The sequence below is a fragment of the Bos taurus genome, chromosome 5 (assembly GCF_002263795.3).
Source record: "Bos taurus isolate L1 Dominette 01449 registration number 42190680 breed Hereford chromosome 5, ARS-UCD2.0, whole genome shotgun sequence".
Taxonomy (NCBI): Eukaryota; Metazoa; Chordata; class Mammalia; order Artiodactyla; family Bovidae; genus Bos; species Bos taurus.
The window spans coordinates 34,336,755-34,360,106 of record NC_037332.1 but is presented as its reverse complement, the minus strand read 5'-3'; the positions used below and the strand labels follow the sequence as shown (position 1 = coordinate 34,360,106).

At 36.2% G+C, this 23,352-nt stretch overlaps 1 protein-coding gene, 1 long non-coding RNA gene and 1 other non-coding gene across 3 annotated transcripts in view; 1 reads left to right on the top strand and 2 right to left on the bottom strand.

Moving 5' to 3' along the window:
- The window catches only part of ARID2 (AT-rich interaction domain 2), a 208,680-nt gene that overhangs the window by 157,900 nt on the left and 27,428 nt on the right, over positions 1-23,352 (top strand). The window contains exon 16 of the mRNA XM_002687323.7: positions 5,222-5,370. Within this exon, the coding sequence (XP_002687369.1) occupies positions 5,222-5,370 (149 nt within the window). The remainder of the gene's footprint in view (positions 1-5,221; positions 5,371-23,352) is intronic.
- The window catches only part of LOC132345273 (uncharacterized), a 44,009-nt gene that overhangs the window by 11,256 nt on the left and 9,401 nt on the right, over positions 1-23,352 (bottom strand). The gene's annotated exons all lie outside the window — the stretch shown is intronic.
- On the bottom strand, positions 22,040-22,111 carry TRNAC-ACA (transfer RNA cysteine (anticodon ACA)). The gene has a single exon. It is a non-coding gene; the product is annotated as a tRNA-Cys (tRNA).

Genomic DNA, 23,352 nt, shown 5'->3' with positions numbered 1-23,352 from the left:
GAGTTTGAAAAGTTACCCAACCTATCAGAAAGCATATCTGCAATCTCAGGGGAGCTATGTCTAGTCATAACCATAGAAGATCATTTTAGCAAGAGTCACAGGAATGTCATTTCAATTTTTTTTGAAGCATATTACTGCTCAGATTTGTAGACTAGTAGTGGAGAAGGCAATGGCACCCCACTCCAGTACTCTTGCCTGGAAAATCCCATGGGTGGACGAGCCTGGTAGGCTGCAGTCCATGGGGTCACAAAGAGTCGGACACGACTGAGCAACTTCACTTTCACTTTTCAGTCTCAACGAATTGGAGAAGGCAATGGCACCCCACTCCAGTGTTCTTGCCTGGAGAATCCCAGGGACGGAGGAGCCTGGTGGGCTGCCGTCTATGGGGTCGCACAGAGTCGGACACGGCTGAAGCGACGCAGCAGCAGCAGCAGCAGCAGCAGCAGCAGCAGTGAAAGTGAAAGAAAGTGAAGTCTCTCATTCGTGTTCAACTCTTTGCAACCCCGTGGACTGCAGCCTACCAGGTTCCTCCATCCATGGGATTTTCCAGGCAAGAGTACTGGAGTGGGGTGCCATTGCCTTCTCCAGGAGATCTTCCCGACCCAGGGATTGAAGCCGGGTCTCCCACAGGGTAGGCAGACGCTTTACCATCTGAGCCACCAGGGAAGCTAGTAGTACATTGTAATAATTAAGAAAATCATTAGCACTAAATGATTTTTTCGTTTACACTTCAATGTGTTCTATTTATAAGATAGACTTTGTATGTGTTGATTGTCTAGTTATACTTAATAAGAGGACTTGGATAGGTTATGAAAATGAGGCAATATTAGAGCAGAAAGAACCTTAGATATTAGCTTGTCCATAACCCTTTTTAAAGAGTTGAATTAACTTTCCCACACTCACAAGGATCTCTTTTCCAGTGATTATCTTAATTCTGTTCTGTAAAGATGTGTATTTTGTTTAGACTAAGTGTAACCTCTTTAATACCACATTTAGAATAAATTTTGTTCTTGTTCCTTACAAGCATTTAAAAGTATCTCTACTTACTTTTTAGAGTGTATTTTCCTAATTCTTTCAATTAGACCTTAGGTGTTATAATGCCTGATTTAGTCTTCATAATATATAAGTGTTTAAGAACTTCAAATCCCAAGTCTTATATCAGAAAATTTTTAACATCAGTACAGTCTAGAAGTTTCAGCCACAGTTTACTCTTGAAAAGATGTTAAAGGAAGGCAAGATTATAATTTCTTATTTTAACAAAAGGAAATATCTTTGCCAAAAGTAAAACTGCTACATTAACGTTTTAGATAATTTTACATTAAAAAAGGAATCACAGAATTATTTCATATTCTTTGTTTAATTTTACTTTTCTGGTCACACAGTACTACAGAGGTACTAAAATACGAAAAGTTAGTTCTTCAGTAGAGCAGAACAAAGAATAGTATTGAACAATATTCCTCAGGAGTGATCATTCCAAAAACATGATTTTGAGACCACTTTTACATTTATATTTAAGTTAGGGTTATGGTTAATGATCAGGCACTTTTATATCCTAAAAGAAATATATTTTGCATTTTATGTAAAAGACCTAGTTCTTAAAACATAGTTTAAGTAGTACTTTAAAAAACATACAATACAGTGTAAACAAACTATTAAAAATTAGTTTTGTTAAAAGAAATATGTAATTTTCTAATATAGGAAAAAATAAAAAATACTACTTCCAGTTCAGTTCACTCAGTTGTGTCCTACTCTTTGTGACCCCATGGACTGCAGCATGCCAGGCTTCCTTGTGCATCACCAACTCTCGGAGTTCACTCAACCTCACGTCCATTGAGTCGGTGATGCCATCCAACCATCTCATCCTCTGTCATCCCCTTCTCCTCCTGCCTTCAATTCCCAGCATCAGAGTCTTTTCCAATGAGTCAGTTCTTCACATCAGGCCGAAGTACTGGAGCTTCATCTTCAGCATCAGTCCTTCCAATGAATATTCAGGACCGATTTCCTTTAGTGTTGACTGGTTGGATCTCCTTGCAGTCCAAGGGATTCTGATCTTCTCCAACACCGCAGTTCAAAAGCATCAATGCTTTGGCGCTCAGCTTTCTTTATTTCAACTCTCACATCCATACATGACTACTGGAAAAACCATACCTTTGACTAGACGGACCTTTGTTGGCAAAGTAATGTCTCTGCTTTATAATGTGCTGTCTAGGTTGGTCATAGCTTTTCTTCCACGGAGCAAGCATCTTTTAATTTCATGGCTGCAGTCACCATCTGCAGTGATTTTGGATCCCAAGAAAATAAAGTCTCTCACTGTTTCCATTGTTTCCCCATCTATTTTCCGTGAAGTGATGGGACCAGGTGCCATGATCTTAGTTTTCTGAATGTTGAGTTTTAAGCCAACTCTTTTACTCTCATCAAGAGGCTCTTTAGTTCCTCTTCACTTTCTGCCGTAAGGGTGGTATCATCTGTGTTTCTGAGGTCATTGGTACTTCTCCCGGTAAAGTAAATATACTGCTTTATTCAAAGAAAATGCAAGTCTTGGAATTTTTCATTTGGTATTTTCTATAAGTAGTTTAATTCATTTTGTTTTATTGATATATTTAGCTCTGTTTTTTTGTTGTTATTTGTTTACTTTTTATTGTGAAAATTTTAGACATACACAAGAATAGAGGCTTACTGACCTTTACCCAACCTTATCCTTCACCCAGCTTTAAATAATGTTACCATTGCCTTTCTAGTTTCATGTCTTCTTCACCACTGTTTTTCCCCTGCAGTAAAGTAAGTCCCAAAGATTTTAAGTTACTAATAAATACTTCAGTATGTATTTATAAGTATTTATAATACCAAATCACACCTAACAAAAATAGTACTTTCTTAATATTGCATGACACTCAGTTTGTTCTTAGTCTTTAAAAATGTGTTTTATAAATTTTGTTTGGATTAAGATCCAGAGAACACCAGATGCAATGTGTAGACAATTTTCTGCACATTGCATTTGGTTAATATGTCTTTTATTCATTCTTAATTGAACAGTTTGGATTAACTTCAGTCATCCTTGCCACATCCTCATAAATCATTAACAGTTGGGGCTAAATACCCTATGATTCCCTGTTATTTAACTTTTGTGTATGACACCAGTTAAGAGTTCTACAATGAAGAACAAAATAGGATAAAGCTTTGTTAGCATATAAAAAAAAATAAACCTAATTTAAAAGTATATGACAAGCTAGTCAATAAAATACCTAGGGTAAATGGTAATAGGGTAGGGAACCAGAAAGTTCATTCTGAGGGAATTTGATAGCTCTGACAGATTTACCCTTCAGTTATAATTCTGAGATTATATTTCTGTCACTCTTCAATATTTGTGTTTGATTCAAACTGATCCTCTTGGTTACTCTTACTTACTGGAATTTCATGGAATTTTTTATGCAGTAGTTTCATTTCAAGGAAACAGTTTGACTTTTTTTTTTTTTCCTGGTAAATAGATTTAGTCTAATGTTATTCTTCCCTTCCTTTCTCTCTGATCCTGACCCCTGTGTCTACTTTCTCACTGTTAGTTTTTATGAGTTTAAGAATTCACAGATAAATGATTGTCAGATTCTTGTTCCAGCTTTAACTACTGCCAGATAATTTAACTATTGCTAGATAATTAACTTTAACTATAGCTAAATAATTGCACTTACTGATCTGTTCTTGTCCCCAAAGTGAACTCATCATCTTTCCTCCAGAATATGGTTTCACTCTGTACTTCTCTATTAACATAAATAATAATAGTGAGTTGCCATTTATTGAGAATCTAGAGCTAGGCTCTTCATGTAGAGTTTCTGTAGTCTTCCTACCATCCCAGAAGTTAGATTTTATTACACTTTTCGGATGAGGGAATTGAGAATCAGAGATGTTTTGTAGTTTGCCCAGGGCCACATAGCTGGTTAAAAGGCAAATCGAAATTCTGAGTCCTGTTCTGTCAAGCTGGAAAGTCTTAACTTCTAGCCATTGATACCTGTACTGCCCTAAAATGCATGGTTTTCATGCGTGTATATATTTTCTTACTAATAATATTAGAAAATCGTAAGAATGAGACTCTATTATAAAAACAACTTCAGTCACATCTCAAAGTAAATTTTTTTCCTTAGAGCTTAGAACTCAAAAGTTCCTATGACTCCACGTTTCTAAGAACCTTCACTCTTGGCACTTTATTCTTTTCCTTTATTCACTTTTATGCTAGAGCCTTATCTGTTTCTGTTTTGTCTGTTTTTTTTTAAAGTACTATAATTTTCCAATAAGAGGTTTTCAGCAATTTTTAGCTTAGTTTTGCTCCATTGTTTCCAATATCACTTTATAAATAAGCAAATACATTGAATATTTTCCCAGAGTTTGAATGTATTTCCTTTAAACAATACTTTGAAAATGGTATGCTAATCATGTCTGTGAGGAATTTAACATTTTTTCCTTTGTGCTATGTATGTTATGAATGAAATCTGAGTTAAACCTCAAAATGTATTGTTTCAAATTGTTTTAAGCTATGTTATAATTATTATGTGTTTTTCAGAGAGAAAAGGATGGGATATAACGGGAAAAATGTAGCTAATATTTAGAAAACTTATGCATACAATTAAAATCCTTTTCTTGTGTAATCCATCAAAATTTATAACAGAGCACCTTGAAAGATTGAAGTTGTTAGTTAAAATAGCTTTTCCTGCAAAGTAATATTTACAACATTCTACTTAAATGGTTATATCATTCTTAACATCTGAAATTCCCTTTGATTTTTACTATATATGGTTTTATGTTACTCATTACAATCTTAAAGGAGATATTATACAAAGAAATAATAATTTACAGTTGATTGTTTTTCTTTTGAAGAATATATGTTAGTAAATAAAATGGGTGCATTTATAATTTTTTCTCTGTGTAATCTATAGTTGTATTTGTACCCAATTTTATTAGTATAAAATCTTTAATCCTAAGTTCTGTGTCTTCTGTGACAGTAACAATGCAGTCTTGCCTTTGTGATTCATATGAAATTAATTTGACTTCTTAAATATGTTTCTGAAATTAGTTATCCTCTTAAAGAGTATCCAAAAGATAATCATTAAAACTCCCAAGTGTGAATTTTATGTTGAAAGTGCATAACTATCACTGTAATCAAATTCACAAACCTGTTCTATATGAATGTTTTTCAGCGTCATTTCACAAACTGTGTGGTTTGTCTTTTTCACAGAACACTCCAATGACACCTTCACCAGCTGTTCAAATTCAGAGCCAGCCTAACAGTTCTCAGCCTTCTCCATTCAGTGCATCTAGTCAACATGGAGATCCAGTGAGAAAACCTGGGCACAACTTCATGTGTCTGTGGCAGTCTTGTAAAAAGTAAATGGCAGTTTTATTTGATATACATAAATGCTCTTTTTTCTGGAATGTCTTTGTATTTAAATTTCTACTTATGATTTCATGAAAATTTTCTTTTGAAATCACTAACTTTTTAGCAAAAATATTTCATGTTGAAAGTAATATTTATGCAGATCCAGTGTTATCTAAAGAAATTTATATAAATGTTGGAAAGAGCTTCATTGCCTTATGGTAGTTATCAGAGAATGTTTAATTATTAGATTTTAACAAAAGAAAATCAGCTAAGAATTTTATGTTATATTTGACTATGAAAAGAAATTTTTTTTGAAAAGAAGTTTTTTAAAGTGTCTTGCAATTAGTGGCAGCCATAGGATTTCTATATAACAGACACTTAAAGATATCTGTTAGGAAGAATGATTTGTCTTCAATTTAAGTTTGAGATGGACACACCATGAAAATTTTTAATGTTATATTATCTCACAGTTTAATAACTGATAAGTGGAATTGCATTTCTTAAACAAGGCTTTCTTAGACTTGAAGGAGAACTTGAGAATAATACTAAACTTGAGAGTAATACTGGTTAAACTAAAATCTCAGTTCCTTTAACAGTAGTCAGCTAAGAATCGTGGCCTTGTCCCTTTTAGAGCTCTAAGACTAAGGTGTACATAATATCCTTCATTTTTTTTTTTAGATATCAAGATTCTGTTTTACTTTTCCTAACTATAGCAGAAATTACTGTATCCTATTAAAATTATATTTCCTATTCATAATTTTTCTGATATAGACATATTTCATATATAGATTTGTTCTAAGATTGTGGCTTTCAGTGTAGCCTAGGGATTATTGATAATATGCAGAATTTCTTTGGACAGTGTTTACCAAACTTTAAATCTCAACCCGTTAGTGGGGTATGAAATCATTTTGGCAAGTCTACCAGGAGGGTTTTGCTTGTTTTTCTTTTCAATGAAAAAGTGAATAAAATATCTCAGATTCCATTATGTTGCTAGGGGTAAGTATTGTTTTCATTTATATATGTATATAAGTATGTGTATCTAGACCATAGTGTAAAATCTGTCAAAAGGGTTTTTTAAAATTAGTGCTTTAGGTTTCCTCTCATTATTTCTTTCATTTATTTAATTTGATAACTTTTTAAATGTTTATGTTGTAAGTTAATTTGCAACTTTTTTCACTGATGTCAAATTCTATACTTTTTTTTTTTTTTTAAGATTTTTGTTTTTATTTTTCATCGCAAAACAGTAGCTGATGGAGTAGGTACTCAGTTCATGCTATTTGTTCACTAAAACGTTTGGGACTAGCTTCTTTAGATGAAGTGTTGAGAGTATTTCAACAAAAAAAATCACTGAAAGGGCTAATCAATCTAAATGCATGGCTGTTTCCCATCTTGTTAGTAAGATTGTTGTTCCAAAATTTGAATGGTATACCTCGTCTTTTTAAGTCTTTTCAGAAAAATACTCAACAAGACTTCTTAGACGTGGTCAATTTTAAAGTCAATTTTAGATATACTGCATTGATAATTAGTTGAAGTGGATTCTTCAAATATTTATTGAGCACCCTCTAGAAGGGCTCATGTGTTAGGAGGTAGAGACATAAAGATCACTGTCAACTTTTAGGGAAGCACATGCAAAAAACAAATAAATGAGTTTAAAAGTACTATAAAAAATAGTTCCTATGTTATAGCATTATTGGCAATATAATGAACAGAATGTAATGCTGGCATGGTTAGAAATGTTTCATTATAGACATTACTTTTGAGTTGGTTCTTAAAGTATGAGTAGGAGTTTGTCATGCAAAAACAATTTCATTCATAATAGCAAGTGCAGGGAATTATAGAAGGAACTATTTATGCCCAGGGAACTGTGAGAAGCTTAAGATATCAAGAGCATAAGGACATGAGGAGAGTAAAGGCTTTTATTACACTTGACCTTTTATATCTTCAGGGCTTCCCAGGTGGCTCAGTGGTAAAGAATCTGCCTGCAATGCAGGGGATGCAAGTTCAATCCCTGGGTCAGGAAGATCCCCTGGAGTAGGTAATAGCAACCCACTCCAGTATTCTTGCCTGGGAAATTCCATGGACTGAGGAGCCTGGTGGGCTAATGTCCATAGGGTTGCAAAAAAGTTGAACGTTGACTTAGCAACTAAACAACAACTTTATATCTGCGCTTGAAAGTTCCATCAAATAGGAATTAGAAATATTCTCCCAAAATTCCAGAAAGTTCCAAAAAGCAAAACATTGCCCAAGTGATGGCAACTATTTACATAGTATTTACATTGTATTTACAGCTGTTTACATAGCATTTACATTGTATTAGGTATTATAAGTAGTCTAGAAATGATATAAAGTAGACAGGAAGATATTCTTAAGTTAAATGCAAATACTTCACCATTATATATAAAGGACTTAAGCATCTGCAGATCTGAGGGGAACCTGGAATCAATCCCCAATGGATACCAAGGGATGGCTGTTCATTTTTAGTTTAAATTCCAGGTGGAAAAATACATGTAGTGGCTATTGTCGCTAAATAACTATGCTCTGATTTCTTTAATATCTGATCAAAAATATTAATGAAGAATCTTCCTTGATTCATACAGATTTAGAACTAAAATTATGTCTTTTACCGATAAGTTATTGTGAAATGCACTACTCACCCTTACATCACGCATGTTAGTAATTTCTTTTTTAATCTGCAGGCATGTATCTCTAAAAAATTAGGACACTACTCTTTAACCATAATTTATAACCCTGCAGAAAAATAACATTCAGTTCAGTTCAGTTAGGTCACTAGGTCATGTGCGACTCTTTGCGACCCCATGAACCATAGCACGCCAGGCCTCCCTGTCCACCAACTCCCGGAGTCCACACAAACCCATGTCCATTGAGTCAGTGATGCTATCCAACCATCTCATCCTCTGGCGTCCCCTTCTCCTGCCCTCAATCTTTCCCAACATCAGGGTCTTTTCCAATGAGTCAGCTCTTCGCATCAGGTGGCCAAAGTACTGGAGTTTCAGCTTCAACATCAGTCCTTCCAATGAACACCCAGGACTGATCTCCTTTAGGATGGACTGGTTGGATCTCCTTGCAGTCCAAGGGACTCTCAAAAGTCTTCTCCAACACCACAGTTCAAAAACATCAACTCTTCAGTGCTCTACTTTCTTTATAGTCCAACTGTCACATCCATACATGACCACTGGAAAAACCATAGCCTTGACTAGACGGACCTTTGTTGGCAAAGTAATGTCTCTGCTTTTCAGTATGCTATCTAGGTTGGTCATAACTTTCCTTCCAAGGAGTAAGCGTCTTTTAATTTCATGGCTGCAGTCACCATCTGCAGTGATTTTGGAGTCCCCCAAAATAAAGTCTGACACTGTTTCCCCATCTGTTTCCCATCAAGTGATGGGACCAGATGCCATGATCTTAGTTTTCTGAACGTTGAGCTTTAAGCCAAATTTTCCACTCTCCTCTTTCACTTTCATCAAGAGGCTCTTTAGTTCCTCTTCACTTTCTGCCATAAGGGTGTTGTCACCTGCATATCTGAGGTTATTGATATTTCTCCCGAAATCTTGATTGCAGCTTGTGCTTCCTCCAGCCCAGCGTTTGTCATGATATAGGGTGACATGAAGTAGGGTGACAGTATACAGCCTTGACGTACTCCTTTCCCAATTTGGAACCAGTCTGTTGTTCCCTGTTCAGTTGTTCCATGTCCAGTTCTAACTGTTGCTTCCTGATCTGCATACATATTTCTCAGGAGGCAGGTCAGGTGGGCTGGTATTCCCATCACTTTAAGAATTTTCCATAGTTTATTGTGATCTACACAAAGGCTTTGACATAATCAATAAAGCAGAAATCGATGTTTTTCTAGAAGTCTCTTGCTTTTTCCATGATCCAGTGGATGTTGGCAATTTGATCTCTGGTTCCTCTGCCTTTTCTAAAACTAGCTTGTACATCTGAAAGTTCACGCTTTATGTATTGCTGAAGCCTGGCTTGGAGAATTTTGAGCATTACTTTACTAGCATGTGAGATGAGTGCAATAGTACAGTAGTTTGAGCATTCTGGCATTGCCTTTCTTTGGGGTTGGAATGAAAACTGACCTTTTCCAGTCCTGTTGGCCACTGCTGAGTTTTCCAAATTTGCTGGCATATTGAGTGCAGCACTTTCACAGCATCATCTTTCAGGATTTGAAATAGCTCACCTGGAATTCCATCACCTCCACTAGCTTTGTTCCTAGTGATGCTTTCTAAGGCCCACTTGACTTCACATTCCAGGATATCTGGCTCTAGGTGAGTGATCACACCATCGTGATATGAAGATCTTTTTTGTGCAGTTCTTCTGTGTCGTCTTGCCACCTCTTCTTAATATCTTCTGCATCTATTAGGTTCCTACCATTTCTGTCCTTTATCGAGCCCATCTGCATAAAATGTTCCCTTGGTTTCTCTGATTTTCTTGAAGAGATCTCTAGTCTTTCCCATTCTGTTGTTTTCCTCTATTTCTTTGCATTGATCGCTGAAGAAGGCTTTCTTATCTCTCCTTGCTATTCTTTGGAACTCTGCATTCAAATGGTATATCTTTCCTTTTCTCCTTTGCTTTTCTCTTCCCTTCTTTTCACAGCTATTTGTAAGGCCTCCTCAGACAGCCATTTTGCTTTTTTGCATTTCTTTTTCTTGGGGATGGGCTTGATTCTAGTCTCCTGTACAGTGTCATGAACCTCTGTCCATAGTTCATCAGGCACTCTGTCTATAGATCTAATCCCTAAATCTATTTCTCACTTCCACTGTATAGTCATAAGCGATTTGATTTAAGTCACACCTGAATGGTCTAGAGGATTTCTCCACTTTCTTCAATTTCAGTCTGAATTTGGCAACAAGGAGTTCATGGTGTGAGCCACAGTCAGCTCTGGTCTTGTTTTTGCTGACTGTATAGAGCTTCTCCATCTTTGGCTGCAAAGAATATAATCAATATGATTTCAGTGTTGACCATCTGGTGATGTCCATTGCTTCAATTTTATGAGTTCTTCAAATAGGCAGTCAGTGTTTACATTTCTCCACTGTCTTCTGTTTATTTGGAGTTTGAATTGGAATGCAAGATTCAAACATTGACTGAGGTTGAAAAGGCTGTTATGTCTTTTTTAATCTGCAGATAACCCTCCATCTCTCAGTTTTTCTCCTCACAGTTTTTGTTGATAACAGCAGGTCATTTGTCCTGTAAAGCATCACAGTCTGATTTTGCTGCTATTGTGTAGCATGTTACTCTGATTTTGAACTTTCTGTATATTAGTGATTAGGTCCAGAAGTTTGATAAGAGTCCATTTTGATTTTTATGAGCAGCGTTTTAGAAATGGCGTTGTGTGCTCCATCAGGCAGTAGGCACTGTCTAGTGTCTCTTTTTGTGATGTAAACAGCCATTGAAAATTACGGCCTAGATACATTATTTTATCGTTATAAAATGTAAAGTTTCCTTTTTATCAGTTGTCTGATTTCTCTGAGGAATAGTTTTTAGAGAAAAAGCCAGATTATTGAATATTTCTCTTATTTACCAATTTTCAAAATAAAGAGTTGTTTACTAACTGTACAAAGGTGACTATGAGATGAGGTGCTTTTTGTTTTTTTTTTTAATTTTGATTTTGATTTTAATTTGGTTTTTGGTTTTTAATTTGGTTTTGGTTGTGAATGAACTTGTGAACATAAGTATATTTGAGATAACTTCAGTCCATTGCAGATACTATATCCTTCTTAATGTTCAGATTGTCCCATCTTTGGCCAGTGAAGGCCTGTTCAACCTGGATGTGATCTAATTTGTCTTTGATAACTTCCTTTCTCCCTGTTAGATGAAATGTTCTGGACTTAATTTGTGTATTTCCTGCCCTATACGGGGAATCAACTGTTTGTCCAAGGACAGTTCAGTTCAGTTCAGTCACTCAGTCTTGTCCAACTCTTTGTGACCCTATGAACCACATCACGCCAGGCCTCCCTGTCCATCACCAGCTCCTAGAGTCCACCCAAACCTATGTCCATTGAGTCGGTGATGCCATCCAACCATCTCATCCTCTGTTGTCCCCTTCTCCTCCTGCCCTCAATCTTTCCCAGAATCGGGGTCTTTTCAAATGAGTCAGCTCTTCGCATCAGGTAGCCAAAGTACTGGAGTTTCAGCTTCAACATCAGTCCTTCCAATGAACACCCAGGACTGATCTCCTTTAGGATGGAGTGGTTGGATCTCCTTGCAGTCCAAGGGACTCTCAAGAGTCTTATCCAACACCACAGTTCAAAAGCATCAATTTTTCTGCACTCAGCTTTCTTTATAGTGCAACTCTCACATCCATACATGACCACTGGAAAAACCATAGCCAGGACATCTGATGTCTTTTAATGGGAAATGATATTTAATCTGGGCTTCAGGAAGTATCCATTGCTTTTACATTGGCTCTTGTTTCTAGGACTTTTCAGTGAAGAGACTAGAAAAACCATGCTTCAGAAAAACCATGTTTCATGTTCAGAACAACCTTCTCAACTTTTAGATCGTAAATTACACATTTTGTTGTCTTCTGCACTTTAATATTTTAACTTTTTGATCCATCAGTAATTTAGTTTCTGTGTAAAGTGAAGTATGATTGTTGTTTTCCAAATGACTAATATTTGACTAGTTCATTTTTCCCTTAGGTATTTGAATGGCCACCTTTGATATGTACTTAATTTCTGTATGCTTTTTCTGTTTCTGAATTACTTGTTATCCCAATGGTCTCTGTCCTTATCATACTGTCACTTTCAATTTTGACGTTGGGTGGCAAGTTCCTCCTCCTAATTTCCCCTTTCAGTGTTTCTCATTTTTTCAAGCACTTACCTTGTATCAGGCACTGTGTTAATTTTCAAAATTAAAGTGATATATAAATCAGACTTGGTACCTACACAGATATTTATCCTGTTTTCAAATGAACTTTAGAATTTCCAGAGATTCCCCCAGGGAACCATGTTGGGATTTTTATTTTAATTGCTTTTAATGAATGGCTATTTTTGTTTGTTTTTAGGTAGTGAATATTTTTTCAATATTGAGTATTTTTTTCCTTAGAAGGAAAAAGTATCATTCCATGGTATTATAGTCTTTTTCAACCCAGTATAGGGTTGAATATTTGTTCCCATAAATTCTACAACTTTTGTAATTTGATTGCTAGTCATAGTTTTTATTTCTTGTTATTCATAAATGATCTTAACTTCCACTGTATTTTTAAGTGGTGGTGGTTTTCTATATTTATGCCTTAGTTAGTCCTCTCATCCAATTATAATATCGAGTGTTTCCAGAACAGCTATATAATCAATTCAGTTCAGTCGCTCAGTCTTGTCCGACTCTTTGAGACCCTATGAATCACCAGGCATGCCAGGCCTCCCTGTCCATCACCAACTCCCGGAGTTTACCCAAACTCAGGTCCATTGAGTCGGTGATTCCATCCAGCCATCTCATCCATTGTCTTCAGTATTCTATCATTTTGCCTTTTCATACTGTTCATGGGGTTCTCAAGGCAAGAATACTGAAGTGGTTTACCATTCCCTTCTCCCGTGGACCACATCCTGTCCGACCTCTCCAGCATAACCTGCCCGTCTTGGGTGGCCCCACATGGCATGGCTTAGTTTCATTGAGTTAGACAAGGCTGTGGTCTATGTGAGCTATATAATAGTAGTGGTAATATTTATCTTATTTCTTCAAAAAAATTCATAGACTTTTAAAATATTTTATTTTTAATTGAAGGATTGTGTTGGTCATTCAGTCGTATTTGACTCTTTGTGACCCCGTGGACTGTAGCTCACCAGGCTCCTCTGTCCATGGCATGCTCCAGGCAAGAATACTGGAGTGGGGAGCCATTCCCTTCTCCAGGGGATCTTCCAGACCCAGCGATTAAACCCAGGTCTCCCACGCTGCAGGCAGATTCTTTGCTGTCTAGCCACTGGGGAAGCCCAATTGAAGGATGATTGGTTTGCAATATTGTGTTGGTTTCTGCCATACGGCAGCACGAATCAGCCATAGCTGTATATATGTCCTCTCCCTCTGGAACCTCCCTCCCACCTCCCACCCCATCCCACCCCCTAGGTTGTCACAGAGTCCCAGTTTGAGTTCCCTCAGTCATATAAGAAATTCCCACTGGCTATCTATTTTCCATATGGTATTGTGTATGTTTCCGTGCAATTCTCTACATTCGTCCCACCCTTTCCTTCCCCCCTCCTTGTCCATAAGTCTGTTCTTTATGTCTGCATCTTTATTACTGCCCTGAAAATAGATTTATCAATACCATCTTTCTAGATTCCATTTAAATGTGTTAATATACAATATTTGATTTTCTCTTTCTGACTAAACTTCACTCTGTATAATAGACAGGCTCTAGGTTCATCCCCTTCTTAGCACTGACTCAAACATGTTCCTTTTTATGGCTGAGTAATATTCTGGTCTGTGTGTGTGTGTGTGTGTGTGTGTGTGTACACGTATACCACAGCTTCCATGTCCTGCTGCTAAGTCACTTCAGTCGTGTCCGACTCTATGTGACCCCATAAACAGCAGCCCACCAGGCTCCCCCGTCCCTGGGACTCTCCAGGCAAGAACACTGGAGTGGGTTGCCATTTCCTTCTCCAATGGCATGAAAGTGAAGTCGCTCAGTTGTGTCCGACTCTTAGCGACTCCATGGGCTGCAGCCTACCAGGCTTCTTTGTCCATGTGATTTTCCAGGCAAAAGTACTAGAGTGGGGTACCATTGCCTTCTCCTTCCATGTCCTAGCTATTGTAAATAGTGCTGCAGTGAAAACTGGGGTACATGTGTCTTTTTCAGTTATATTTTTCTCAGGGTATATGCCAAATAGTGGGATTGTTGGGTCATATCATAGTTTTATTCCTAGTTTTTTTTAAGGAATCTCCATACTGAATAGACTGTTTTTTAAAGCAGTTCTAGGTTTATAGAAATGTTGAACCTATAGTGCAGGTTTTCTCATATACTTTCTCTTCCTTGCACAGTTTCCCCTAATATTAACGTCTTGAATTAGTGTAGTATATATGTTATGAATGATGACTAGAACTAACTAAGTCCATAGTTTCCATTAAGATTCACTCTTTGTGTTATATACACTTCTCTGGATTTTGACCGTGCATATCATGGATCTACCGTTATAGTGTCATACAGAATATTATTACCACTCTGAAAATCTTCCGTTCTTCACATAGTCATTTCTCCTAACTGCCTCCCTTTCTAACCCCTGCTAAAATACTGATTTTTTTTTTCACTATCTCTGTATAGTTTTGCCTTTTCCAGACTGTCATGTAATTGGAATCATACAATATGCAGCCTTCTAGGATTGACTTCTTTCACTTAGCAATAAGTATTTAAGGTTCTTCCATGCCTTTTGTGGCTTGATCACTTATTTTTATTGCTGAATGATACTACATTGTATGGATGTACCAGTTTGCTTACTCATTCAACCATAGAAGGACATTTTGGTTACTTTTGGTTTTGGACAAGTATAAATAAAGCCACTATAAACATTTGTATGCAGGTTTTTGTGTGGACGTACTTTGTCAAATAATTTGGGCAAATATTTAGAATTACATTTGCTTGATCGTATGGTAATACTATGTTTAACATTGTAAGACACTATCAAACTGTTTTCCAAAGTGGCTGGGCCGTTTTGCATTCCACCAATATAATGAATGAGAGTTCTGTTGCTCCATATCCTCACCAGCATTTGATACGATCAGCTTTTTCGATTTTAGCCGTTCTATATCTCATTTTAATTTGTATTACCTTAATGACAAAAGATGTTGAGTATTTATGCTTATTTACAATTTGTATATTCTTTTTGGTGGGGTGCCTGTTTAGATTTTTAATTCATTTTTTAATTGGGCTGTTCACCAAGTTTTTAGTAATCTGTTGGTATTAAACTTTGTCAGATGCTTTTTCTATATCTGTTGATATAATTACACAATTTTTCTTCCTTAGGCTTTTGGTGTGGTGGATTAGATTAATTAAATTTTGAATATTGAACCAGCCTGTCATACCTGGAATAAATAAATTTTTTTTTTCCAGCTTTCCTTAAGATACTTATTCAGGGCTTCCCTTGCGGCTCAGCTGGTAAAGAATCCACCTGCAATGCGGGAGACCTGGCTTCGATCCCTGGGTTGGGAAGTTTCCCTAGAGAAGGGAAAGGCTACCTACTCCAGTATTCTTGCCTGGAGAATTCCATGGACTATATAGTCCATGGGGTTCCAAAGAGTCGGACTTGACTTAGTGACTTTCACTCACAGTTGGCCTCAATGGCTTAGCGAAGGAGTAAAGCAGGGTAGGGAGGCCACACTGACAAAGTGAATCATTCATTTCATTCATTTTTGATTAGTATATAGTTCTTTTTATACATCGCTTGCTTTGATTTGTGATTGTTTTTCACATCTGTGTTCATGAGAGATACTAGTCTGTAGTTTTTCTATCTTTGTGTGATTTTAGTACTACAGTAATTCTAGCCTTAGAGAATGATTTGGGAATATTCACTCCACTTCCATTTTCTTTAGGAATCCTAGAAAATTGGTATCATTTCTACCTTAAATGTTTGGTAGAATTCACCAGTGAAAGCATCTAGGTCTAGTGCTTTTTTTTGTCTTTGGAAGGTTATTAATTCAGTTTCTTTCAGATTATCTGCTAATCCTTGTGGAGTTTTGGCAGATTATGTCTTTTTTGTTCCATTTCATCTAAGTATCAAATTTGTGGCATAAAATTATTTATAATATTCCTTTATTATGCTTTTTATCAGGGGTCCTCAACCTCAGAGCCAAAGACTGGTACTGGTCCGTGGCCTGTTAAGAACCAAGCCACACAGGCCGCACAGTAGGTGGCGAGTGACAGGCCAGCACGTAAAGCTTCACGTGTTTACAGCTGCTCCCATCGCTTGCATTACTGCCTGAGTTCCACTTCCTGTTCATCGAGTTCAATAAATGTAATTTGCTTGAATAATCTCAATACCTTCCCCAGTTCGTGGAAACATTGTCTTCCACTGAACTAGTCTCTAGTGCCAAAAAGGTTGGGGACCACTGCTTTTAATACCTGTGGGCTCAGTACCTATAGCCCCGCAGCCCCCTTATATCTGGTATTAGTAATCTGTATTTTCTTTGACTTATTTTCTTGCTTAAGCTGGCTAGAGGTTTATCTTTTTCAGCTTCTGGTTTTGTTGATTTTCTTTCTTGATTGTCTGTTTTCCTTTAATTGATTTTTACTCTGACTTTTATTCTTTTCTTTTGTTTGCTTTGAGTTTACATTGCTCTTCTTTTTCTAGTTTCCTAAGATGGAAGTTTAGATTATTGATTTTAGATGGTCTTTTCTAATACATACATTTAATGCTATAACTTTTCTCTGTATACTCTATTAGCTGTAGCCCACAAATTTAGATAAGTTGTATTTTCATTTTCAATTAGTTAGAATGTTTTAGAAGTTTGTTGTTTGATCTGCAGATATTTTGAGACATTTCAGCTCTCTCTTTGTTAGTGGTTTCTAGTTTAATTCCATTGAGATCTTAAAGCTTATTTTATGTTATTTGTATTATTTTAAATTTGTTAAGGTATGTTTTATATGGTCTATTTTGGTGAATGTTCCTTTAAGCATGAGAAAAATGTGTTTTCTGCTATTATTGAATGAAGTCTTATATAAATGTCAGTTAAATCCAATTGATTGATGGTGCTGTGTAGTTCAACTATATCCTTACTGATATTCTGCCTGCTCGAATTACCAGTTACAAGTAGAGGTGTGCTGAAGTCTCCAAATACAATGGTGGATTTTTCTATTTCTCCTTGCAGTTCTATCAGATTGTGCCTCATATTTTGATGCCTTGTTTTAGAATTATATACCTTAAGAATTATCTTTGTGAAGAATTGACATGTTTATCATTATGTAATAATGTCCCTCATAGTATCCTTGCTTTCAGGTCTGTTTTTATGAAATTAATGTAATTAATCCAGTTTTCTTTTGATTAGTGTTAGCATGGCACCCCACTCCAGTACTCTTGCCTGGAAAATCCCATGGACGGAGGAGCCTGGAAGGCTGCAGTCCATGGGGTCACTGAGGGTTGAACACGACTGAGCGACTTCACTTTCACTTTTCACTTTCATGCACTGGAGAAGGAAATGGCAACCCACTCCAGTGTTCTTGCCTGGAGAATCCCAGGGACGGGGGAGCCTGGTGGGCTGCCGTCTGTTGGGTCGCACAGAGTCGGACATGACTGAAGTGACTTAGCAGCAGCATGGTATATATTTCTCCTTTGCTCTACTTTTAGTCTGTGCCTTTTCATTTAACCACACATTGTTTTATATTTACTTTGCCAGTCTTTGTCTCTTAATTAGTATATTTAGACCAGTCATATTTAAAATGATTATTGATACAATTGTATTAATGTCTATCATATTTGTAAATGTTTTCTGTTTATTCCACTGTTTGTGTTTCTTTTGTCCATGTTATTCCTCTCTTTTCTTTTAATTGAGTACTTTATATGGTTCCATTTTCTTCTCTCTCTTAGTATAATTGCTTCTTTGAAAATTTTTTATAGTTTTCCTAGAGTTTGAAATATATATTTATAGGTATTCTAAGTGTACTTTGAGACAACATATGGCTTCCTGGATATTTTAGGGACCTTGTACCAGAGTATTCGTCTTTCCTAGTGTCCCTTATGCCATTGTTGTCCTTGATTTTACTTATCCAGAAGTTATAATTGCCAAATACATTGTTGCTTTATCAATATTTTGAACAATCATTAGTCTGTTAGATCAGTCGATAGAAATACGAAATATTTTATCTCCGTTTGTTCCTTCTCTAACACCCTTCCTTTCTTTATATAGATCTTAGTTATTTTTACCTCTACCACTTTCTCTGTCTCTAAAGAACTTCTTTTAACATTTCTTGTAGTCAGATGTACTGTGCAAACGCACTCAGTTTTTGTTTATCCAAGAAAGTCTTTATTTCTCCTTCACTTTGCAAAGACAATTTTGTGTACACAAAATTCTAGGTTGATGAATCTTTTTCTTTCAACATTTTATAGAAATTTTTCACGCTACTCTTTTTCCTTGCATAGTTTCTCAAGAAGCATCCAGGATAATCTTATCCTTGTTCTCTTAGTAAGGATTTTTTCTCTCTGGCTTCTTTCAAGATTTTTTTGTCCTTGGATTTTAGCAGTTTGAATAAGATATGCTTAAGTGTAGTTTTTTTTTTACATTTAGCCTATCTGATGTTCTGTGAGTTTCCTAGATCTGTGGTTTGATGTGTTGTTAATTTTAGAAAATTCTCAGCCGTTCTTCAAGTATTTCTTGTTTTTTCTCTCTTTCCTCTCCTTCTGCTATTCCCAATATACGTATGTTATACCTTTTGTAATTGTCTCACAGTTCTTGGACATTCTCTTTCTGTTTTTTTCAATTCTTCTTTTCTCTTTCTTCTTCAGTTTGGGACATTTCTGTTGACATATGTTCAAGCTCATCAATTCTTTGGCCATGTCTAGTCTACTGATGATTTTCATCAAAGGCATCCTTTGTTTCAGTTGTTTTTTTTTTATTTTATTTCTAGCATTTCCTTTTGATTCTTAATATCTCCATTTCTCTGCTTACATTACTCATCTCTTCTTACATGGTACACCTTTTTTGATTAGCATCTTAACCTATTAATCATAATCATTTAAAATTCCCAGGGTGATAATTCTGGGAATTATCTCTGCCATGCCAATTAATCTCTGCCATGCCTGAGTCTGGTTCTGATGCTTGTATTATATTTTCAGTCTGTAGTTTAATTTTGCTTTAACACATAGCATGTCTTTTTGTTGAATGTTGGATGTGCATCACTTAATAGGAACTGAGATAAATAGACTTTCGGTGTGAGTTTTGTGTTTGTTTAGCAAGGAGTTATGCTTTGTTAATGTTTGCTGTTGTGTTTGGGTTTCCTTAGATATTCCTTTTAAAGTAGAGTCTGTATCTGACAGCTCTCTCAGTTGTAATCCTCAGTTCTGTTGGAACACTGCTTATGAAGTGATAGCATACTAGGCAGGGGAAACGTTCTCATGATTAAATTTTACCTTTTTGAAAGGTGGATTTGAGTCTCTGGAGCTATGACTTTGAGAAGAGTTTCATAGCCATTGTTTTTCTCCCCTTATATGAGACAGGGAATCTGAAGGGGCTCAAATTATGTTTGCTTTTCCCCTAGGTCAGATAAGGCTCTGGTAATTTTTCTTGAGAGCAGGCCTTAATTAAGGAGAAAAGAACACCCCAGGCATATTTTAAAATGTTACTTTCTCCCTCTACCTGTTGTAAGTATTAGGGAGTTTTTTCCCAGTCTACCAGGAGAACCTGCTAGGGTTCCTAGATATAAAACTCACAAAAGTGTGGGCTTTCCCTAGAGATTGGCCCTTCAGGATTTTTTACCTTTCAGGATAGTCCATACTGGGTCTCCGTCAATTCATGGTTTCTGCTTCAGTATTCCTCTCAGTTACTGATTTAAGCAATTATTTCTGTTTCTTTATATTCAGCAGTCTACTTAGTTTTCAGGGAAACAGTTTGCCTTGTGACCTCAGTTCTCTGATGATTTTAAATGTTGTTAATTTTCATTTTGTTCCACAGTTTTTCTTGTTCTGAGGATGGGAGTGACAACTTCCAGGCTCTATATGTCTGAACAGAAACTAGAAGTCCTTATTCTTATCTTTATTCTTATTAATATATTGTCAGCATGATGTTAACGTCAGTTTATAATTGAAATATATAATGTATCGTTATAGTTTGTCTTTGATCTCTTGTTTGTTTTTACCTTGCTTTGTTCTTTCAAACACTGAGTACCAAAGACTACTTGAAGATGGTACCTGAAACCAAAAAGTTACATACTATGAGACCAATTTGCAAATTGTATTGAAGTCCTTTTCAGTGTTCCTTAAAATATTTGGTAAAAGAATTTCTTGGGGTCAGAAATCTAGCCTGTAGCTTATTAAATAAACTTTGTTCTTTGAGAGTTGTGTACACAATAAGGAGAATTAGGTACAAATGCTAATCTCAAACCTAGTATTCTTTCAGAATTTTCTAACATTTAAAGAAAAAAATCATAGTATAATGGATGGTGTGTATAAAAGTGTAATGCCTCAGTTTTTACCTAGTAATGAATGTGTACAAATTACCCAAGTAAACAGTCATGTGTTCTAGGATAGTAGAAAAAAATCAGATCTTTAGTGTTAGACATACCTGTTTTCAAATCCCAACTCTTGCCACATGGCTCTAGAAACTATGGCTCTAGAAAGTTATAGTAAGCTTAAAAGCTTGTTTCCTCAGCAGTATAGTGGTGATAGTTTTGCCTTCTTCAGAAGGCTATCACAGAATTCAAGTAAGATGATGTTTGTGAATATATGAGTACATAATAAGTTCTGAACAAACAGAACTTCATATAAAAAGAGGTGCTTTATACTGTGTTCAGCTTTGTCGAGAATGGTATGAAGTAGTATACTGCCGTAACTTTCAAAGAATTCAAGTAAAAATCCAAAGATTCGGTGTATTTGCATGCTTTATTTATCTTATTGAAAATAAACAAACACACACACCATTCAGTGTTATCTCCAAGCTTCTGTTTAGTTTATTAAGCATAACATTATCGTAATGCCTAACTTGTTCAAATATGTTTCCATACTACTTTTCAACTGTGAACTATTATTTTATCCCATATTCAGATTTTACTGGAGGGTTCACATTTTAAAAGCATATTTAACCAAGATCCCTGACAATACATTTTCTATTTTGCTATATAAAATATGTAACTGCATTACAGAACAGTAGGTTAGTAATAAGTTGGTTGTTAATAATATTCTACTATTATTAATATTTTATTTTTATTGATATTATTACTTATTAGGAGGAAAAGAAGCAGAGCCAAAGACTGTTGGTTTTGGCTGTCTTCCACTGGAACCCTCTTCCTCAGTTGAGATACTTTGAGTATTACTCAGTACATAAATTGAGTATTACTGGGAGGTACAATCTCTTTCTCTAAAAGCCAAAAATAGACCACATACTTGCATCTTTCCTCATTTTCTTTGGCAACTAAGCCAGTCAGTCAGTTGTTTCTATCTGTGGCTTTGAATCTGGGCTGACTGGGGCAAAGAAGCTGGGAGTAGAGAATTCATGTCTGCAGCAACAGAAGCATTTAGTTCCCCACTAGTAATATTGCTTTTTACAACTAATAATACAGCTGTTTTAAAAACTGAAATGTGTTTGCAGTGTAGATTTTTTGATGTATCATTTAGTGCATTTATTAAACGCATATTTTGCTTTTAAATGAAAATTTTCCTGCAGAGTATCACATGTGTTTTAAGTCAAATTAAATTTTTTTGCAGGAAGAGGGCTATTAAGAGGGACATGGAATACGTTTTGGTCATTAAGGAAAAATAACTTGCCAAGAAATTGAGCAATTAAGAAAACTGTAAATGTGCTATTTTCAGCCCTTTTAGTTTTGTTTTAAAGACAGAGGAAATAATCTTAGCTTTATAGCTACAGATGTTTGTTTTTAAACTGTTCTTTTACATATAGTGAAAGTGAAGTTGCTCAGTCGTGTCCGACTCTTTGCGACCCCATGGGCTGTACCCTACCAGGTTCCTCTGTCCATGGGATTTTCCAGGCAATAGTTCTGGAGTGGATTGCCATTTCCTTCTCCAGGTGATCTTCCCAAACCAGGGATCGAACCTGGGTCTCCTGCATTGTAGACAGACACTTTACCGTCTGAGCCACCAGGGAAGACTCGTTCTTTTACATATGGTAAAAAAGTATATATTATAATATTTTAATGATTTTACCATTTACCATTCTTTTACATATGGTAAATCATTTAAATATTATAATATATACTATTAATATATAACCTCCTGCATTGATTGAAGAATTTTAAATAATGACATCTTAAAGTAATAGAAAAAGTGTACTTTATCTACTTCACTTATGTTTTCATGATGCCTAAGTGTTTGATGGTAGGAAAAATGATATTAGTAATCATACGTTCAGTTCAGTTCAGTTCAGTTGCTCAGTCATGTCTGACTCTTTGCGACTCCATGAATCACAGCACACCAGGCCTCCCTGTCCGTCACCAACTCCTGGAGTTTACCCAAACTCATGTGCATCGAGTCAGTGATGCCATCCAGCCATCTCATCCTCTGCATCTCATCCTCTGTCATCCCCTTCTCCTCCTGCCCCCAGTCCCTCCCAGCATCTGGGTCTTCTCCAGTGAGTCATTTCTTCGCATGAGGTGGCCAAAGTATTGGTATGCTACTGCTGCTGCTGCTAAGTCGCTTCAGTCATGTCCGACTTGTTGCAACCCCATAGACGGCAGCCCACCAGGCTCCCCCGTCCCTGGGATTCTCCAGGCAAGAACACTGGAGTGTGTTGCCATTTCCTTCTCCAATGCTTAAAAGTGAAAAGTGAAAGTGAAGTCGCTCAGTCGTGTCCGACCCTCAGCAACCCCATGGACTGCAGCCTTCCAGGCTCCTCCATCCATGGGATTTTCCAGGAAAGAGTACTGGAGTGGGGTGCCATTGCCTTCTCTGAAAGTATTGGTATAGATTATACCAATAATGTCATGGTTTTTGGCTTTTAAAAGTTCTGGTAGTAAGTGTTTTAACCTCAAGTGTTTGCTTAGGGGAATTAAAATCAGAAAACTTGCACCTAGTAGCCTTATTGAATAACTTGTTCAGTTGAACCAAACAGCTTTTCACTAGGATAAAGGAAAAAAAGAATTTGGCTGAAGGGGATTTCAGTGAAAGAATAAAGGCTAATCCTGAGCTTTAGCTGTGACTATTTGAGTAATGAGCAGGAGATTAGGCATTATAAATTGTATTGATGATGTAATTGAAAATAATATATATATATATATACACATATATATATATATATATATATATATATATCTTTGAAAGATGGCCAGTGACTGAGAAAAATTGTTGGATATATTTACTATAATAAATGTACTAGGTATTAAATTTTGT